The sequence below is a fragment of the Choloepus didactylus genome, chromosome 18, assembly GCF_015220235.1.
Source record: "Choloepus didactylus isolate mChoDid1 chromosome 18, mChoDid1.pri, whole genome shotgun sequence".
Lineage (NCBI taxonomy): Eukaryota > Metazoa > Chordata > Mammalia > Pilosa > Megalonychidae > Choloepus > Choloepus didactylus.
In genome coordinates, this window is record NC_051324.1 from 1,338,347 (window position 1) to 1,358,399 (window position 20,053).

The 20,053-nt window shown below is 53.3% G+C and overlaps 1 protein-coding gene across 1 annotated transcript; it reads left to right on the top strand.

Annotated features, from left to right (window-relative positions):
* Positions 1-135: 135 nt before the first annotated feature.
* Positions 136-19,089, top strand: GID4 (GID complex subunit 4 homolog). Its single transcript, XM_037809921.1, is given in 8 exon segments — positions 136-463; positions 466-524; positions 526-573; positions 5,584-5,643; positions 11,494-11,601; positions 14,272-14,373; positions 15,810-15,940; positions 17,901-19,089. Coding segments are annotated over 8 exon segments (651 nt in total). The 5' UTR covers positions 136-384; the 3' UTR covers positions 17,965-19,089.
* The last annotated feature ends 964 nt before the right edge of the window (positions 19,090-20,053 follow it).

Below are 20,053 nucleotides of genomic sequence, written 5' to 3' on the forward strand. Positions count from 1 at the left end.
AGGGCGACTACAAGTCCCAGAGGGCCGCTCGCGCACCCCGCCACGTGTTTTCTCCGCCCGCCAATGGGCGGGAGCGCCGCCAGCGCCGACTCCCGCCCCCGGCGCGCCCGCACCAATCGCAAGGGGCGGTGTGTGTGTGCGCGAGGGCGAGTGAGGAGGGGAACCAGCGCCGGACGGGGAGGCCCTGCTCGCAGGTCCCGGGGTCCCGGTGGCGGCCGGAGCGCTGGTCCGCAGGCAGCGGGCGGGTGGGCCCCCCGCCCGCCCCCACCCCGCGCGCGCGCGCCCCGGCCCCTCCCCCGCCAGGCCCCCTCCCCGTCCCCCGCGCGGCGGCGGCGGCGGTTCCTCGCCCGCTGCCCCCAGCCCTGGCTCCGGGGGACCCCCGCGATGCCGGTCCTCACCGAGTGTCCCCCTCCGGCCGGGGCGGCGGCCTCCTCGGCGGCCTCGCTCATCCCGCCGCCGCCCATCACACGCAGCAGCCCGGCGTGGCCACCAGCCTGCTCTACAGCGGCTCCAAGTTCCGCGGCCCACCAGAAGAGCAAGGGGAACTCGTACGACGTGGAGGTGGTGCTGCAGGTGAGCGCCGGGCCTCCTCGCGGCCTCGCGGGCCGCCGCCGGGCCTGGGGCCTCGAGACCGCGGCCGCCGGCCAGGCCGGGGCGCCGGGGCCTGCCGCGCCCGGCGCCGCGCACGCGGGACCGGCCCCGCCGGCGTCGCAGCCTCCCCGGCCCCGGCCCCGGCCTGTCCGCTCGGGCCCGGGAGCTTCGTGACCGGCCCGCGGCCCGCCCGGGCCCTCTGCCCGACCTGGAGCCCCGGGACCGGCCCCCTCCCCGGGATCCGAAGGTCCCCCATGGTTGCCCCTCGCCGCCCTTGCCCATGACCTGTCTCCCCTGGGGGAGCCCCTGCCTGCAGCTGGTTTCCCCCGACTCGGGACCCTCCCCCACGGGCTGGGCCTGAGAGGTGCCCCCAGGGATCCCCCAAGATCAGGGACTCTCCTCCCCAGGTGTCCTCCTTGGGAGAGCTTGAGCAGCACCTTCGTGCCCAGGAGCACTCCTGAGAGCCCCCCACCCACAGCTGAGAACCCAGACCCTGGCCCCCCTCAATACCCGGTCCTGGCACCCCGGAAACTGCTCAGTGGGGCTCCTCATAGTCTGTTAGGATCTTGCCCCCTGGGGCCCCCCACGGCACCATCCCCAGCTCCAGCCTCTCTTGCTCCCAGCACCCAGCTCCCCGCAGCTGCCCCCACTCACCCACAGCCACCTCCAGTCTGCTCCTATCTCCCTGGGCTCGCCACCCAGACCTCCGACCCCGTACCTCGTCTTCCCCATTCCTCGTTCCGGGGAGCTCTCTGTCTGGGGTCCTAACTTCTATCTGCACAGGCCCCAGGCGTCCTCCCACAGGCTCAGAGTGCTGGGAAATCCAGCTCACCCCGTTCTGTTTCCCACGCGGATGTTTCCTTTCTGCCTCTGTCCGCCTCCTCCGTCTGACCTGGGTCTCTGCGTACCTGCCGCCAGGCCCGGCCCGGGCTTCGGGAGGACGCTGCCACCTGCCCCGGCCCAGACCTCTTGCCTCACACTTGTGTTTTCCCAACCCAAGAAGACTGTCAGCGGCGAGACTCCTTTTTAGCTTCCTTCCCCACAAAACCGTTTCTCCTCCATGCCAGCCCCAGCCTGCCGCGGGGCCCACGTTCTCCCTTCCTTTGCCGGACACCCCACCTCCTCTGGGACTGTTCCCCCAAAGCCCCTCCAAATCCCTGTCCCCTTGGAAATCCTGCAGAGAGCTTCAAGGTCCAAACGTAACACCTGACTGCTTGGGCGCGCGGGGAGAGAACAGGGACGTGTCCCCTTGTGCCCACCCTGCGGCCGTCTTCTAAGTCCCAAACGCTTCTCTCCTGAGCAGGTGTCCCGCCCCAAAAGTCAGCGGGGGACAGTCATCACTCTCCGTTTCTTACTATGCCGTGGGAATAAATAACTTTCCCTCTTCTCTTTTTTCCGATCGGGAAAACTGCATCCTGTGTTAACTCTATCTTCGGTCTGTAAATTCCGAGCTCTAATGTGAGCCACGATTTCATCACAGTTGAGAAACTACGTGGCTGAGATATTTTGGTTCTTCAAGATGACGTGCCTCACACGATGGGCCCCTACTCTTTTGCTTAAAATGTGAGAATTTAGTGTGAAGGTGTGGAGTTTTGTTTTGTTTTCATTTTTGTTTTGGGGGTTTTTTTTTTTGCAGCTAATCATGAAATTCTGGAAGTGAGAGCCCTCTTCTCCTGTGGACCACGTTTGTGATGAGCTTGAATTTGGGCACATTTTTTAGTTGGGTGGTTTCCGCTGCTGTAGGGGGCAGTTGGCAGGTAGCCGGGTGTCAAAGGAGAGCCGGCCCCTTGGGCTGCAGGGCCTGCTCTTGCCTGTCATTACTGTCATCTTCCCGAATGCCTGGCAGGTGCCAAGCTTCCCTGGAGCCAAATGGAAGGGGTGATTAGGTCGGTGAGTTTGTAGAATCTGATGCTGGAGGGACAGACACCCCTGCCCGGCTGAGCCCAGGGCCGGGAGCCAGATGAGTGGGGTGGCTGATGGGGGGCAGCGGTGGATGGTCCTGCTGGGGAATGCCACCCCATCCCAGCTGGGGAGCCGCCTGGTCATCTCGGGGACTAGTCAGCAGCACGGGAATTGCCCCATCGCCTGGTTTTTCAACCAGGACTAGTTTCTCCGACTCAGCCTTCTTAGAATATTTCTGCCTTTCACAGGCAGTCACTTTGTTTCCCTTCTTTCCTTCCTTCTTTTCTTTCCTTCTTTCACAGCTTTATTGAAATGTAATCCACATGCCATACAATTCATCCATTTAAAGTGTGTGTCAGTAGTTTTTAGTGTATTTGCAGAGTTGTGCAGCCATCACCACAATCTAATTTTAGCACGTTTTCATCACCCCAGAAGAAACCCCATGCCCCTTAGCTGTCACCTACCCCCCAGCAATCCCAGGCAACCACTAGTCTACTTTCTTGACTGTAGACTTGCCTATTCTGGATATTTCACGTAAGCAGAATTGTACAACACGTGCTGTCATGACTGGCTTCTCTCACTTGGCTGCTGTCAGTACTTGATCCCCTAGCCAAATGATAGTCTGTTTATGGGTAACCCCAGTGTATTTGTCCCTGCATCAGACATGGGCACTTGAGGTGCTTCCACCTTTTGGGTGTTTGAATAATGCTGCCGTGAGCATCCCTCTCAAAGCCTTGGGTGGCCATATGTGCTGTTTCTCTTGGGTTGCTGGGTCAGGGGCAGCCCCGTGTTTAACGTTCTGAGGACCCAGGCTGGTTCCCGGCAGCCGCCCCGTGCCACATCCCACCTGTGGTGCACCAGAGTTCCGGCTCCTCCACGTCCTCGCCGCCACTTGTCATCGTCTATCCTTTGGGTTTGGAGCTGTGCTGGGGGTAAGGGGAGTCTCCTCGTGGTTTGGATTTGCATTTCCCTGATGGCTCATGTTGCTGACCGCCCTCTCGTATGCTGGTTGGAGCCCTTTCTTTATTGATATTTCGGCTGAAGGAGACCCTAGAACCTCTGAGAGTTCCCTTTGGGTCTTTTTTTTTAAACTACTGTGACTCTTCTTGCACTTGCTGTTGAAAAAGCCAAGGGTAAACAGAGCCCCAGGTCACTGGGAAAGGAGTATTAAAAAGAGCAGCTGTTGGCCACAGCTGTGTTGAGAGAGCTGCTCGCTCAACGTCCGCCCTGTTATCTTTCTCAGTGAGGGGCCGGCCTGTCGCCTTCCAGCTGAAGCTCCGAGCATGTGCCGTGGTTGACTTCACCAGCCATCATCAAGATCAATTTGGGCAGAACGGGAGAAACACATGGTTGAACGGAGGCCAAACTGAACCTCTGATTCCCGAGCATGTGATAATCCATGCAAAATATTAGCCCGTTTACGGTTCAATTTTTGGTCTTATTATCAAGTGTCGTTGCCACCTGATACCGTTTCCAGCCGTCGTGAAACCCCAAACTAGGTTGAATCCAGTGAGGATTGCATAGGTGAAATCTAGGGCCTCTGGTTGGAGCTGCATGTCCTTTGATGAAAGTTCTTTGCTGAACCATGTCATCATAGATCAGCTGCTGTAGAGAGCGTCCAGTGCCCAGGTCAGCACACGAGGATCTTTGAAATTCTTTGGCACATGGATACCTTTGTCAACAGCACCAAGCCGCCTGGCACTTGAGCCACAGGGAAGCCGGTTTGCTTTGGTGCTGCCACCATCTGGCTGGCTGCTGTCATTACAGTTGGTGAGGAGGGCCTTAGGATTTGATACTTGGTGTAATTGGAAGTAGTGGAGTCCCAGATCTGATGAAGGATCTGATGAAGAACTTTTCTAGCTTTCCAGAAATGAGCACTCAGCCCCCATAAAAATCTCAATGTGCTGCAGTCCTGTTAGATTTTGGTTTGCTTTGATTCCAGGGTTTGACTTTGTCAGTGAATCCAAATGTGAAATCTGAAAATCCACCTGTTGGGGGTGAATTTGTGTAGATGTGCTGGTTAATTGCCCATTTGAAAATAGCTTAAAGAATAAGTGAATTTATCATCGCACGTTACAAGAAGTTTGGAGGCAGCGTGGTGCCAGGTTGGCCAGTTCTGTGGCGCGTGACGGTCCGGATCCTTCTATCTTTCTGTGCTCCCGTCCTCAGCACTCCCCTCATGATCTCCAGCCGATTGCCTCCTCATGTGCCTCTTTTCAAAAGCCAGCAAACCTTGCCGAAAGCACCCAGGAGACTTGCACATCTGATATCAGAACTGGGTCTCTCACCCCTAAGACGGTGACTGATGTGGGTGCACATGTCAGGCCAAGATCCATCAGGATTGACCGGGTGTCATAGGGGCAGGGAAAGCTCTGGAACAAAATCTGTTGAGGCATCTGTTGAGGCATCTGGTGGTTGCTAAGCCTTAATTTCTACCATACCTGTTATTTCTATTTATTTTAGGCTTCTAAGGCTTCTAACTGATTTTGTTAAGTAATAAGAAACAAAAATCCATATATGAAATGGACAAAGTGGACACTCACAGCACAGTCAGGTTTTTGTTTGGTGGTTTGGGTCGTAATTGAAACTTACACCACACGAGTCCTCACAAGATGCTTTTCCTGAATATTCTGCCCGTTTCTTAAGGACGAATGCTTGATGGTGCTCAGAGTAAATAATGGGGAGGAATAGGCTTCCTAGACAGTGATGAGCAGCGCGCAAACGGAAATAGGCCGGCATGCCGTTAGACAGGGACCGTCACGCCCAGGGCTGGGGCGGTAAGGGGAGGCTCGCATTGGAGACGGTACAGAAAATGAGATTGGAGGCGCTCACCCTGTTCAAGCAACCGGTTGAGCCTCAAGGGGTTTAGCCGAAGCAAGGTGAGAGGCTCCAGGGATAAGCCTGCTTCCTCCGAGGGACCCAGGGGTTGCAAAGGTGGGGTGCACCCTGCACCCCAGGGCCCCTTCCCCGAGGTGGGCCTCATGGGCTCACCTGCCTGTTGCACTCAAATGGACCTCCAGAGAAGTCCTGTCTGCCTGTCCCCCACGAGTCCCACCCATTCGTAACAGGATCACTGTCCTTTCTTTGCAGCACGTGGACATGGAAAACTCTTACCTCTGCGGATACCTGAAGATCAAAGGCCTCACTGAGGTAAGCATCCATGTGCGTGAGCCAGCGGGTTCCTGGGATCGAGGGCAGGTGACCTCAGCTCTCCGGAGACCTGACTGAAATGCTCTGTCTTTAAGCAGTCGTCCTAAGATGGACACGACACTTGTGGTTTGGTGTGTCCTGTTGGGAAGCATACACATTCCCAGATCTTTTCAGGAAAAGTTTAGATACAAGTCACAACGGGACCAACGCTTGATTTTGTTTTCAAACGTTTTTGGGAGAACAACATTTAGTAAGCCTTTTTATCGTAATTTTAATAATGTCAGAGATAAGCCCCAATCATGCAAGAACTAAGGTTTTGGAGTTCTTTAAACCCCTCGTAATTGAAACAGTAACCAGACAAATATCCAGCTCCCAACAGAAGCAGCTTCTTGAGGAAATTCAGAGCGCTTTCCTTTTCTTTGAATCAACTTTTTAAAACCCAGAAATCTTGGGAATTTAGAAAGCGAGGAAGAGCATCTTTGGTTTTCCCATTGGCAAGTAAACAGGAAGAGGAAGAGGTGCTGAAACTGGGGGCCTGGCCTGTCGCCTCTTATCAGTTGTCACTGTCTCGATAACCCAGCAGGACGGGGAAGTGCTGCACAGAGCGGGGGACAGGGCCTGGGGTCAGCCCACTCGGCCCCTCCCAGGCCCCAGGACTATTTCTCTCAATTTCAGTGTCCTCATCTGTACAGTGAGATTTAAAAATGCCTCCTCCGTCCTCTCAGGAGACGTGCTCCAGGGGCAGGGGCGTCCTGACCCAGTGTGGGGTGCTCCCGGGGCCTGAGTGTCCCCAGCCGGGCAGCCGCTGTTTTGGTCTCCACGGCTACCTGGTTCTGCCTCTTTTCCATCAGAAGTCTGAGTATTTCCTGTGCAGTTTATTGTTGAGACAGAAGAGTAGCTCTCAGGCTTTGTAAGCAGCCAGCTCCTCCCCACTTATAGAAATATCGCCAATCAAAGGAGGGTAAAAGGATAGCAAAGTAAAGGATTCTAACCTTTGAATTTGCAATGGGAGAAAGCATATAGTAAAACAGAATATGCTCTGTTATTAGACAGCCAGATGTATTTATTATGAGGGTGCAGAGCATAAGCACTTTAACTTCATAAGGAAACCAACAAAATTTGTAATGCAGAATATTAACACTGACTCCAAAACCAGTCCTTTGGGTTACGGGAAGCTGCAGACACAAGAGAAGTAGCCTCAGAGTCCTAAAACCTAAATGCTAATGGCTGTGGACTCTCCCTGGGAGCCAAGTACCCTCTGGAGAGGGGAGCACCTGCCCTGAGGAGGGGCAGCCAGAGGAGCCTGTGCGCTTGCAAACCCCGGACCCTTCCCAGAGGCCCCACTCCGGCCCCGCGCGGCAGTGCCAGCGCTCGGCCCGGGCATGTCCCTCGTTGTCACCGGTTAGAGGCATCTTTCCCCGGAGGGTCACACGTCCTGCTCAAGCCTCAGCATTCTTGGAATTCTCCTTTTTTAATAACTGCTTTTAAAAGCAGTGATTGGAATGTAATTCACCCATTCACTTCAGCGTACAGTTCCTTGGCTTTTATGTAGTCACAGAGCTGTGCAACCACTTAATAACTTTCTAAATTATAAATCTAAGGTTGCTGTAGACAATTGGTAAAATGCGGGAAAGTGTAACAGTTATGAATTTTATACCTGTATTTTCCATTTTTATTTGTGTTCACATTTATAATTGTTAAAACATCAAATGCATCATTTATTTTAATTAAATAAAATGCTGTAAATGGTTTGAGTTTGGGTCATAGTTGTTTTCAGCTTTCTCTTGTACACCGTGTGGCAGTATTGACCGTTGGAGATGATGTGCCCCTTGGTGGCCTCGCATTCACAGACAAGCACAGTTTTAAAGTTTGTGTGTTTGCCTTTGAGAATGAGATACCCACCTCGGGAAGAACGGGTATCCGGTAGCATTGTCTTTGAGACCCTGGTGGAGCCGGCTGCCTGTAGGCCGTGGGGCCGGGGAGTCGCGGTCAGGCCCTCCACCCATCCGAAGCTCCAGCTGGGGGCGCTGGACTTGCTCTGAGCAAGGCACGACTCACACTAACCAAAGTCATAGGAGATTGGTGTACAAACAAAGTGTGGGACAGAAATTTCCAGAAGTTCTCACTGACCTACTGACCAACTGAATTCTAATCTTCTCAGAAGGCAGGTCTTCAAGGACAACCCGGGACATCCAGCACCAGTTTGGTGAGCCTGGAACCAGGGCGGGGAGTTGGGTGGAGAATGCACATGGCTGACGACAGCCGGCTGCAGCAGGAAGAGCACGCCTGCTTTGGGGGCAGCAGGAAGAGCACGCCTGCTTTGGGGGCATGGTGGGCCCCCAGCTGTCCCTCTCTGCCCTGTTTTTCTAGTGTCCTTCCTTTGGTCGACATGTTTTTCTCTTTAGCTCCGTAAATACCACCAATTAGGCCATAGGCAAGTGCTTGAATTTCCTGTTGCTGCCCAGAGATATTTTCTTTTTTGGTGACTAGTGTACGTTTCGAATCTCCTTCATTAGATATTTATTTTATTTAACTCTCAGAGTTTGGGGGTCTTGGAGCTACCCTGATGTACTACCTGAAGTGTTTTGTGTTTTTTCCAATTTCCAGTATCTTTATTTTTCTTTGAACCTGGAATGCAATTATTTCTTAAATTTACTCAGTATGGACATAACTACACAAAATTAAAATTCTGTGTGCAACACATGGCCTGTATGACAGCACTTGGCCTCATAAGGTGGCTCATAAATGTTACAAGTTACACTGCTTTTCTTCCTAACCAGGCATCGAAAGCGACAAACCACTCCCCCAAGCTTTCTACTAAGTACTTAAATCAACTCAAGTAATTATCCTTTAGTCATAGGTGAAAGAAAAACACCTCAATTCCTGCTCTAAAAAAATGTGGTTAACCCTGAACTATCAAATTCTTATCAAATTTCAGCAGTCGAAACCCCAAAAATACAGATTACAGATTAAGTCTCTTGCCTGAGCTAATCAGGGTTCACGTTTCAAAAGAAGACAGGTTTCTCATTGAGCTTGGTTTTAAATGGGTCTCAAAATCCTGTGACAGATTTTTGTTCAAGCTGTTTCCATTTAAAAAGTACTGATTTTAAAAAGTAATAATGTAAAACTGCCACACAAAAAAAGAAAAACAAAATGGTCCACAAACCATTCCCTTCCTTTGGAGGGTTTTGTGATGAATGGCTGTCACTAACCAGTGTTTTACTATGAAACTGAAGTGGCTGGTTGAGACGAGCAGTTCTAGACGGCCTTCCACGCTGAGGAGGGTGGCAGCAGGTGCCATGGAGGATGCTTTTGCCTCCGAGCTCCCGGGCCAGCTCGGTGGCCTCGTCCACTGCCTTGACGCCACGCACAGCCACCATCTGTCTCTTCTCACGAGCAGCTGCACAGCCCAGAGGAGGACAGTCGGAGAAGCTCTTGGCGCACACAGGCTTGCCAGCAGCCATGTCAGCGGTGGTGGCACCACCAGATTGCAGGAGCTCGGGGCCACTGTCCAGCTTCCCAGACGCCCATCAGTCTTCAGCTCGGCCAGCCTGCGGGCAGCTGAGCTGGGTGGCAGTCCCTCAAGGCGCACGGCCAGCCCTGACGCAGCCTGGGTGGTGCAGGAAAACTTCCCGAGCAGTGATGCCAGCCGCTTCCGGCGGTGGGCCATTTCTGCTGTCACGTGGCTGTGACGAGCAGCTTTCACAGACACGTTCTTGAAAGCAGAGTCCACAGTGTCCCCTGGGAGAGCTTCACTCCGAGCTGCACGGGGCACCGTGACAGCCTTGACTTCAGTGGCCACGTTGACCCCTGCCCGTGGTCTAAGAGCGTCAGTCTCCCCTCGGCCCGCAGGGAGAAGCCGGCTTCAGATCCCCGCCACCGGCAGCCTGTGTTTGTTACGGAGTCTCCGGGTCCTGGGGCATCGATGATGACCACTTAACACCCTCTGGTCCCATGTGTCCCCAGGGAGACCTCGCGGGTCACGGCCCTCAGGTCAGCCCACAGGCGTCCACCTCAGCAGCCGTCTCCTCGGGTGTGTCAGTGGTTCTGTCGATTTTATAGATTGACGTTTGTAAGTCAGGAGGCCAGAAGCGGTGGACTTGCCTGAAACTACATGTCCCGTGACGACATGAGTCCTTTCCTTTCCTGTTTTGGCTCAAGATCTAGCAATGGTTTTCATGGCACTTGTGCTCTGGTGGCAAACCCATTGCAAAAATGCATCTAAAGCATCCTGAGAGAAGTCAGGGCCTCAGAATCCATTCGTGGTGAGAGCTGGCAGTTCAACCTGAAGAACTTCAATTGTGTTGTAAGAGGACCGCTCCCTTTTGTTGAAGTTCTGAAAAAATATTAAAAGCTCAAAACTCATAAACCCTATATACCTTTTAATTTTAAAATCTCCAGCCTTGACTGTGATAGACAAAACCGCACGAGGAGCTGGCGTTCCACGTCCAGCCGGAATCCTCATCCATCTCTGCTGATCTCTCTCCCGCTGCCCACTGGAAATCGTGGCACTGACTTCTACAGAGCTTTCTTCTTAATTAGTCTTTCCCAAGATACTTATTAGTGTAAGTTAGTTTGTGCCTTAAAAGTCAGGTTTCTGCTTAGGAAAATTTCTCCTCTTTAGTTTCTTCACCCTGTACACAGACATATTTATATGTTTATATACAGCACATGCGAGCATGTATAGAATAATGTCATGGCGTTCACCGTTAGAGTAGGTGGGTGTGTGTTTGGGGCGTTACTTTTATAGTGTTTTAAAGTTCACTGCTTAGAAAACAAAACCCCTCGGCAATTTCCCCATCCAGGAGGCCTCTTCAGTGAAGGAAATCTGGGGACATCCTGTGCTCCAGGGTACCTTCACTGGGAGACGGGCAGAGCCGCCAGAGCCAATTTATTCTACACATGCAAAGGTGTTTGATGCACAATGTGAGGGGCTTACATAGGATCTGGAGGGGAAAGTGGGGTCCCTGCCGATCCAGGGCTGTCGTCTCTGATTTGCAAGGCCAGTGACTCCCGTTAACATGTGCCTGAGAAACCCCACGGGTTCAGAGGCGACGCGTGTGGCTGGCCAGTTTTTACAAATGCAGGGAAGTGGTAGACTTTTTACAATGTTAACTTTTTCTGCCATGATTTTTCCCTAAATCTTTGGTACCTACTTACCAGCAGATGAACAAATAGCAAATAAAATAATAAGAGGCTTCTGAGCAAGCAGTTAATGGGGACAGCTTGTGTGTTTAAAAAAATTTTTTTAGTAGTGTGATTTTATGCTGCAGACATGATTTCCATACATTTACCCAAGTATGAATTGTTCTTATGAACACGGAATTATGTGTGTTCCCAGTGTTTCAAGGTATCCTACGAAAAGATCCACCCCTGGAAAACATGAAGCATGAAAGGGACACTCTGCTGAACCGGTTTGAGCACCAGGGGGTCAGTGTGTGGTTTGAGGAAGACGTAGCTGCAAGCATTTTGCTTCCGGAGCCTCTTTGGTTCTATCCCTTGGACCATCTACTTTGTATTCTAGAATATTCAGAATTTACTTGAAGTGAAAACCGTCCAAATTGTTTTCTGAGAGGCCAGAGATAACAAGTGAAGTTGGAGAAGTGTCCTCTGCTTTCCGCCAAGCCCCCAAAGCCCCAGAGACCCTCCACTCTGCAGGCACTTTGGGCGCGTTTGTTTCCCAGCCCGCGGGCGGGTCGGTGGGCTTCCAGGCTTGTCAGGGTTGTTGGTCAGCAGTGGATCGTTTCTGTCAAAGTGTCAGAAAGAAAGTAAAGCCACGTTGATTCTCCCGCTGTAAGACCTTAGACTCTTGTTAAACATCCTGTTTTGCTCTCTGGGCTTATCCCACAGGAGTACCCAACGCTTACAACCTTCTTTGAAGGAGAAATAATCAGCAAAAAACACCCTTTCTTAACTCGAAAATGGGATGCAGACGAAGACGTGGATCGGAAACACTGGGTGAGTAAATCTGTGATGTGCTTTGGGTCATCCGGGGATGGCTGGAGAAGTGAAGTGTAGGGAGCCGGGGGCCTCATCCCCCTCATCGGTTTCTACCCAGGGATTGCAGCCAGGTGGGAACCCAGTCCTCCACACACCCCAGTTGTTCCACCATCCTCAACAAAAAGGGTGTAGGTGGCGGCCGACACCCTCTAAATGGCAAGCTGTTCTCTCGTGATAGCAGTCCCCAGAGCTCAGTCCCCAGCGTTTCAGCCGTCATAGCCTTAATGCTGTCCCCCCATGCTGTCCGCCTGTTGCACCCTCTGTCCACCGTTTCTTTCCAGTCCCCTCTGCCTGAGGAAGATCCTGTGGAACACAGTAATGGCCTCTGACAGAGGTGCCGTCTGTGGGATCGCCCCTCCCATGGGCTCGTTAGGTGGGCAGAGCCTCCTGCTCCTTAGGGTCCTGGCTTCCGACGGGCACAGTCGTCCCAAGCTCAGGACCATCAGCTCAAGGACACCCTGAGAAACCCGGGCCCTTTCGTTTTGTCTGAGCTGTCAGGTGTGAGTGGTGGGCTCTCACTCACCCGTGGTGAACACTTCAGTGTCTTCCGTGGTGGTTGCCCCGTCCCGTGTCTTCAGGACCTACCACGAGAGCCTGTGGCATCGTGACTGTGGTGGTGGTGAATTTTTAACACCGAGGAAGTCCGCTGTGCTCACCTCTCTGTAAACCAACCAGCAATGGTTGTGACGATAATGAAGCTTCGGGAATCCCTCCCTCTTCCTGCTGCCACTCAGCCCTGGGCACCTGAGCGCTCTCCCGACTGTGGCTCAGCAGCGTCTGGAGAGAATTCCTACCACAGACCCTCGTCCGACTTAGCTTCGGTACAGATCAGCTGCTCTGCTTTATTAATGATTTTCAGTTAAGTTAGGAAAGGAATGTCATCTCTCAAATGCTCAGTTGAAGTTTAAAAGGGCATTTAAAAACATTTCGAAAGCAATGTTTTGTCCGTTGTAGTAAACTGATGATAAAATTTAGACGTTAAGAGGATGAATAAGATCGGGGTAACTGAGAGCTGGGAGAGCTGCAGGGGCTGCTGATGCCCAGCACCCAAAGCAGGGCTGGTGGGTTCCCGTCCTCGGGCCCCCCTCCAGCGTGTCAGCCCCGAGCTGGCACCCTCCTCCCCTGGACGGCTCTCAGGTGGAGAGTTCCTCCTGGAGGTAACCCCAGCCTGTCTCCTGGTCAGCTTATTGTCCATTCGGATCAGTCCCCGGAGAGCACAGCCTGTGAGGTCCGGCGAGAATGCGGTTCAGGTTAGGCTGCTGAGAGTGAGACCTGGGGCGCAAGTCTTCTTTCCCAGTGATCTCCCGGAGAAAGCCTGAGGGTCCCCGGGGCTCTGTCCTGCACTAGGCCGCGGTGAACGGTTTTGGGTGAGAGGGGGACTGGAAGTCACCCTTGGCATGGTGTGCTGAGCACAGGGGACAATGCGTGGGGTCTGCAGAATGTTACAGAGGCTCTGCTTGGGATTTTGAAGATCTCGGAGACCCCGCCTGTGGTGTCACTCCCCTCTGGATTTGGAATCAGATGCATTGTATCACACCCTCAGGATGCCTTGGGTTAAAGATGTTGGTGTGACGTAGATAAAGTAGTATCTTATGTTACTACAAAGCTCAGGATTCCAAAAATTTACTTACAATGGAAGTATCTGTGACATGTTTTTGTGACTGTCTCCATATTTTATCTTGTATTTAAAATGTCTTCTTATAAAATTAATATATGCTTTAACTTTTTTGAGAATACAGAAAAGCAAAAGGAAAAACATCGTCTATAGTAACAAAGCTAGAACAGCCATTACCATTTTCCTAAATCTTTGTATAGATATACTTTTTTTAGACAAAAATGAGATCATAAGATAGCTTGGTAGCCTACTTTTTTTACTTAACGATGTATTGTAAAGATTTTAAAATCCTCTCCCACAATATCTTATTTAGTAGTTGCCTAGTGTGTATAGATACCATTTGGATGTTTACGTTGCCTTCAGTTTTTGTCATAAAACCTTTGTCATCAAAAAGACAAATGTAGAGCAGCTTTAAAGGAAATTTTCCAAAAAAAAGAAATCACTCCTAACTCTACCACCCTAAACAACTATTTTAATTTTTTATTATTCCCCTCTAGTCCTTGCACACATGTGTACTTAATTTTACAAACTTAATACATCTTCTATTTCTAGTCGTCTTTTTTACCTTAACAACATATTGCCCATTTCCAGTTTCTGCTGAACTCATCTGGCCCCAAACCGCTGCGCCATGACAGAGCTCCAGCAGTTACCCACTGCCCCTCCTCTGGGCCTGGGCACCCGAGGTGGCTTTGCATTTCGTTTTTGGCTCCTGTTGGAGATCTTCTAAGCAGTCGTTGCTTTTATTTGTCTTTGGTGAGGTGTTCCTAGAATTGCATTTGTCTCTGGTGATGAGCAGCAGTCATTTCCACACTCTGGCTTCTCCTGGGGCTGTGTCTGCCAGCCAGGCCTGTCCAGGCCGGCCACCGAGGGCCCCGAGCGGAGTCACTGGAGGGCAGAGAGACGCTCCCTGTCCCACCACTCGGCCCACGTCCACCAGCGGTCACAGGCTCGCAAAGTCCTGAGACCCGCCCTGCCTCCGCGGATCTGTCACCGTCCTCTGCTTTTGCTTTCAGGGCAAGTTTCTGGCTTTTTATCAATATGCAAAATCATTTAATTCCGATGACTTTGATTACGAAGAGCTGAAGAGTGGGGACTATGTCTTCATGCGGTGGAAGGTAAGGTCACCCTGACTCAGTCCCACTGAGGGTCACACTGGGGCGGCCCCTGCGAGCTACCCTGGGCTCTGATTGTGGCAGGCGGCCTCCTGCCTGGGCTTCCTGCACTGGCCGCCTGCTGGCCCCCCTCGGGGCTGCTCCTTGGGGGTGGTTTTAGCCATCAGCAGGTGAATTCCCGCCTGGGAGGGTGTCACCCTGGGACGCTGCCATTTGCTTTCTCTCTGTCCTTTCTCCCACCCAAGGATCCCCTTGAACCTCCAGGTTGAATTGTTCTGAGTGTTCTCTGGAGTGAGGGGAGAGCCAGATTCTCTGGGCTCTTAGTCACCCATTGTGCTGTGTTCTCAGTGCCAGGCTCGGATGCTGTTGCATGACTGTTCTCCGCCACGTCCTCTCCCCTGGGCCCAGGGTAGCCTCCGCTCTTCCCCTCCATCCAGGCAGGAAATGAGGGGCCAGGAATGGAATCTGGGTTTCCACTCGCTGGCCCGTGGCGCGCCCCGTGTGGCTGAGAAGCCGTCGTGCGTTCTGCTTTTTTGGCGTGGTGTTTTCCGTGTCACCGACAGCCATGGCGTGGCAGTTTGTTCAGTAACTGAGAACACGCACGCAGCTCCACCCCCAGGACAGGTGTGTAGGAAACAGGTTGTTTTCTCTCGGCACCTTGCAAGCTTTTACGAAGTTGGCTCGTGGAGAGTGGTGTTTCCAGTCTTTGCCTCATGCATCTAATAGTTTGGGTGGGCCTGTCATTCTTCTCAGAGACTCGCCAGGTCAGAGAGGGAAGCAGTGAGCCCTGCCCCTGCAGGCTGCCGCCCGTGGAGAATACACCACTTAAATAACCCAAAAAGAAACTGTCTTATGAAGTTCTCAAAGTAATTTTAATACTTTAATTTTAAGAATTACACTCTCAGAGGTTGAGGAAGGGGAAGGGGAGGGTGTCTTGAGATTAAAAAAAAAAGCAGACTGGAGTCCTCATGTCTCCCTGGAGTTCCTGAGGGGCCTCCTCTGCGGACTTCTGGGGCCTCTGCCCTGGTCTCCCGGAGGGCACAGCAGGAGTCATTTCACCGCTGCCTGGGGCCGAGCTTCTCCAGGGGGCGCGCTGGGGGCTGCCCTTGCAGCAAGCGACAGACCGACAGCAGTGACCCATGTTTGAGATGGCCGGGAACTTAGTGATGGTCCCAGGAATGGAGCAGAAACCTGCTTTTCCCGGGCCGTTCTGTCCGTGGTCTCTGAAGTGTGGGCAGGCAGGCAGGCGTTCCTCAAGTAGACGCTCGCTCCACGGTGAGCCCAGGACACAGTTTGCCACTGAAGCGCCTGGCTGCTCCGGAGCACCTGAGCGCTGTCAGAAGCTAGACGGGGACCAGGGCCCACTGGCACCCGGCCGGAGGCTCCCGTGGCCCGGTGGGCAGCACTGTCGGTTAAAGGCCCTCTCCGTCTGTGCGCAGGAGCAGTTCCTGGTCCCGGACCACACGATCAAGGACATCAGCGGTGCTTCCTTTGCTGGCTTCTACTACATCTGCTTCCAGAAGTCGGCAGCCTCCATCGAGGGCTACTATTACCACAGGAGCTCGGAGTGGTAAGGACCCCAGGCCGGCAGGGGTGGGGTGGGGCGCACTGCTCGCCGGTGCCCCCCAGCCTCCCCTGGCCCCCAGATCCACAGGAGCTCCCTCCTCCCGGCTGCACGGATTTCAGCCTGTCAGAATGACCCCGGTGCCTCATGGTGGGGGCTCGTCCCTGGCACAGAGCAGAGCGGACGAGCAGAAAGGGGAGCGCCGACGAGAGGACCATGCTGCTGAGTGCCGCAAAGCCATACTGTGTTCCTGGCGATGTCTTTTCAGTCTTGTTGCTTTTGTGTTTCTTCCTCCCCAGTTTAGCACTCACCTGGAGTGTAAGACCACCCCGTGGTGGCAGGTGGGGGCTGTGCTGCTGGCACTGGGTTCCTTTCTGTGGTCGTGTTCCCCACACCTTGGGCCCACATCTGCTGGCCGAGCTTAGGGCCGTGCGAGGTGAGTGTCCTGCCCTGGGATGTCCAGGTTCCTCGCGAGCGGCCGCAGATCCCATCTGCAAGGTTAGGCCTCCGGCGACTGTTCTGTTTCAAATGAATCTTTAAGCCTTTTTGTTGAGATCTACTTCACATACACAGAATTCACTCGTTTAAAGTGTGCAACTCAGTTATGGGAGTGTTGAGAGAGTTGTGTAACCATCATAAGAATTTTAGAACATTTTCATCACCCTAAAAATAAACCCTGAACTCTTTAGCCATCACCCCCTAGCCCCCAGCCCCAGGCTATCACTGATCTACCTTCTGTAGATTTGCCTGTTCCGGACATTTCTTATAAATAGAATCGCACAGTACGTGTCCTTTTGTGTGTGGCCTCTTCCACGCAGCAAAATAGTCTCAAGTTTCGTTCGTATCATGTCTTGTCTCAGAAGTTCATTCCTTTTTATTGTTGAATAATCCTCCACTGTATGGATGGACCACATTTCGTTTGTCCTTCATCTGTTGATGAACTTGGTGGTGGTTCCCACTTTTTGGGTATCGTGCACCATGCTGTGAACTGTGGTGCACAGGCAGCCAGTTGAGTCCCTGCTTTCGGTCCTTTTGGGCATAGACCCAGGATCGGAATTGCTGGGTCCGTTGATAACTGTGTTCCGTCGTTTGGGACGCTGCCTCTCTTCCCCAGAAGCTGTGCCATCTTACATTCCCACCGGCAATGCCCGAGGGTTCCGGTTTCTCCACATCCTTGCCAACATTTGCTAAGTCTTTTTGGTTCTCACCATCCTGGTGGATGGGAAGTGGGGTCTCCCTGTGGGTTTGATGTGCATTTCCCTGGTGGCTGATGCTTGGGTCTTCTCTAATCACAGGGCTTGGTGTTTGATCAGTTGTTTCACCTGTGAGCCCAGCGAGGGGAGAGCTGGCCCTGTCACTCGGAGCCACGGGGGTCCTCAGCCCACAGCCCCGCCTCTGTGGCTGACCCCCTGCCGCCTCCACGGAGCAGACACCTCAGCTCGCTCCCGCTTTCCCAAAGTTCAGTAGCCATGGGGAGATCTGGGGACGTGAGAACATGAAAACGAGTGGTAAACTAAGGTTCAGGGCTAACCGAGAAGTTATTTTTTCTGTTTCTTTGGATACCATGAGATTGGAATTTGCTGTGTTGTCCTAAAGTTCTTAGGACTTCACACCCGACGGTACGTGTCAGGAGCCCAAGTGCTCGATGACAGGGAGGCAGAGCAGGAGGCCCAGGGCTCTGTCTGCGTCTTCTCCCAGCGCTCACGCAGGGCCTCACTTTAGAAAACATAGAATTGCTTCCTGATGAGCGCCGAATGCCGAAAACCAGTTAATTTTATGCCCTGTTCAAGAGGATTAACAAAAAAGAAAAAAAAGTCCACTTCAAACTAGTTTCCGTGTGAGACGTACAAGATGAGTGCACGTCGGCCCAGGGAGTGACTCGCTGCAGGCGGCCCCTCCTGACGTCTGGTCCGGCTTTCAGGACGCGTCGCTGACAGCGCCCGTTTCTGTCTTCCTCCCGTTGCAGGTATCAGTCCCTCAACCTCACCCATGTTCCTGAGCACAGCGCACCCATCTACGAGTTCCGGTGACAGCGGCTCAGAACGGCAACCAAATAAAACTGAACTTGGCAAAAAAAAGAACTTTGCCAAGAAAATTGTGTACCTGCCAGAACCAGGAGAAAGTGTGTTCCTGATTTTCCACGAGCAGACCCGCCTCAGAACGCATGAATGTGAGCGCACAGAGTCCACGCCACGGGCCCGCCGGGGAGCAGGGGCGCTCGGTCCTCCCTCCCCGGGGCAGTTGGGTCTGAACCTGTTTTTAAGCTACCTTGAATGCACTTTTCCATCCTGCACAGCTAACTTCTGCGCCACCGACATGCCCACCCCTTCCTCCGTCCCAGGCTCCAGCTGCATGGAATGTCAGCTCCCAGCTCCCGGCCTGGGTGCTCCGTGGGTCCCACCCCAGGGTCGGGGCTGCCCGGCCCCTGGCCACCCCCTCCCCAGTCGCTATGTCTGGTAGCTCAAGAGAAGGCAGAGCCCAAGCACAGCCGGGGCCCCCGCCCCACCCTAAGAGCCCCGTGCAGAACTCAGAGCATCTGCTTCTGGAACATGGGGCTGAGGCTGAACCAGCTCTCCTGGGCCTGGGCAGCCACAGTCCGACCAGCCGGTGGGGTCAGCGGCGCTGCCGGGCCCACCACGGTAGCAGCACCAGGCCTGGGTGTGGCCATCGGGCCCCCTGGGCCTGCCAAGGGGGTCACTGAATTTGAGCTTCCGGATCCCTGGCAGGAACGGAGTCCAGGCCCACTTCCTCCATACGCTTGCTCCAAACTTTTGAACTTGAGGGCAATACTAAACTTAATAAAAATAAGAGTTTTTTTATTACAAAATTATTTTTATGGTCCCTTTAACAAGGGCCCTATGGCAAATGCACAATTATTCAGAATTACATTTTATCGTTTTCACATTGAAAACAGCAAATGTTGACTTCATAATTTTTATATCTATATCTATATGTGTATGTATATTTAATCAACCAGCAGTTTTGCAACTAGTCATCCTGGTACAGAAGTTCTGCAGCATTGCATAAATTATAGTGCTAAACACGAGAACTGTTTTGGGGGCCAGTTTAGCCTTTGTGCCTCCTCCTCTTGCTGCTCGAGGCAGCAGTAGTTAGCAGCGCCCTTCCCGTGGGGCGGGGGGGGCCGCCCTCCTAAAGCAGGGGCTCCGAGGTGGGGGGTGTGGGGAGGGCGGGGGCAGGAGCCCCGACGGCTTGAGGCTCACGTGCCAAAGTGTGTGTGTGTGTTGTGTGCTTTCTCGTTTGCTTTGTTTTTGTTTTTCCAACGTTAAAAAGAACTTAGCAGGTTGGCAGCAGTTGTAGCCCACAAACGCAGTAGAGCCTGGTGGGGATGGGCATTTTCTGGTGGTTGGCAAGGCTGACGCCGAGTCCTGCAAGGAAAGCTTTAAAACAAAACAGTGTATGACCCACGGGGCCGGTCACCAAGGGGCTGCCGGGAGTCCGGAACAGTCACCGGTGAGACTGGCGGGGGGAGGCTTCTGTGACTGAGTGTTGGGGGCCTTAAAGGAGAGGCATTTGTGAGAGTGGTCAGTGGGCACTTGTGGTAAAAAATCTGTAGGTTTTCTCCAGAGGTATAGCCACCCCATTTAGTAAGGTCAGGGCCTTGGAACCTAAAAATGTGCCCCATGTCTTAGGTGACAACAGTTCATATCTGTTCCCAGAGGTGGGTGAGAAAAGTTTTCTTGGTTTTAAAACTTAGACGGCACCACAACGGCCACCTGTGGGCAGGCCCGGCCCGTCTCCCGCCAGGGGGCCGCCCACACCCGTGGCTCTGGGGTCGGGAGGTGGAGGCTCCTCGGGGACGGGGGCGCAGGTGTGGTGGCTCCTTGTGCACCTGCCGTGTCACAGCTCTCCCCGCGCGGGCCTCGTCGAGGGGTGCAGGCCCCGCTCTGAACACTGAGCCCCGGAGCTTCTGGGGGCTGGTCCGCGTGGCTCCAGGGGTGGGGCGAGTGCACGGGCAAGGACAGTTTGCAGAAATTGCCAGGTTGAGCTGTCCGGAAGGGAATTAGCAAGGGGCGACAGCCCCGTTGTAGGGTGTCTCCCTCTCCCCTCCCCCCCGCCCCGCAAGCTAGGCAACGAGATGTCCCGGTTGTACTGGAAAAG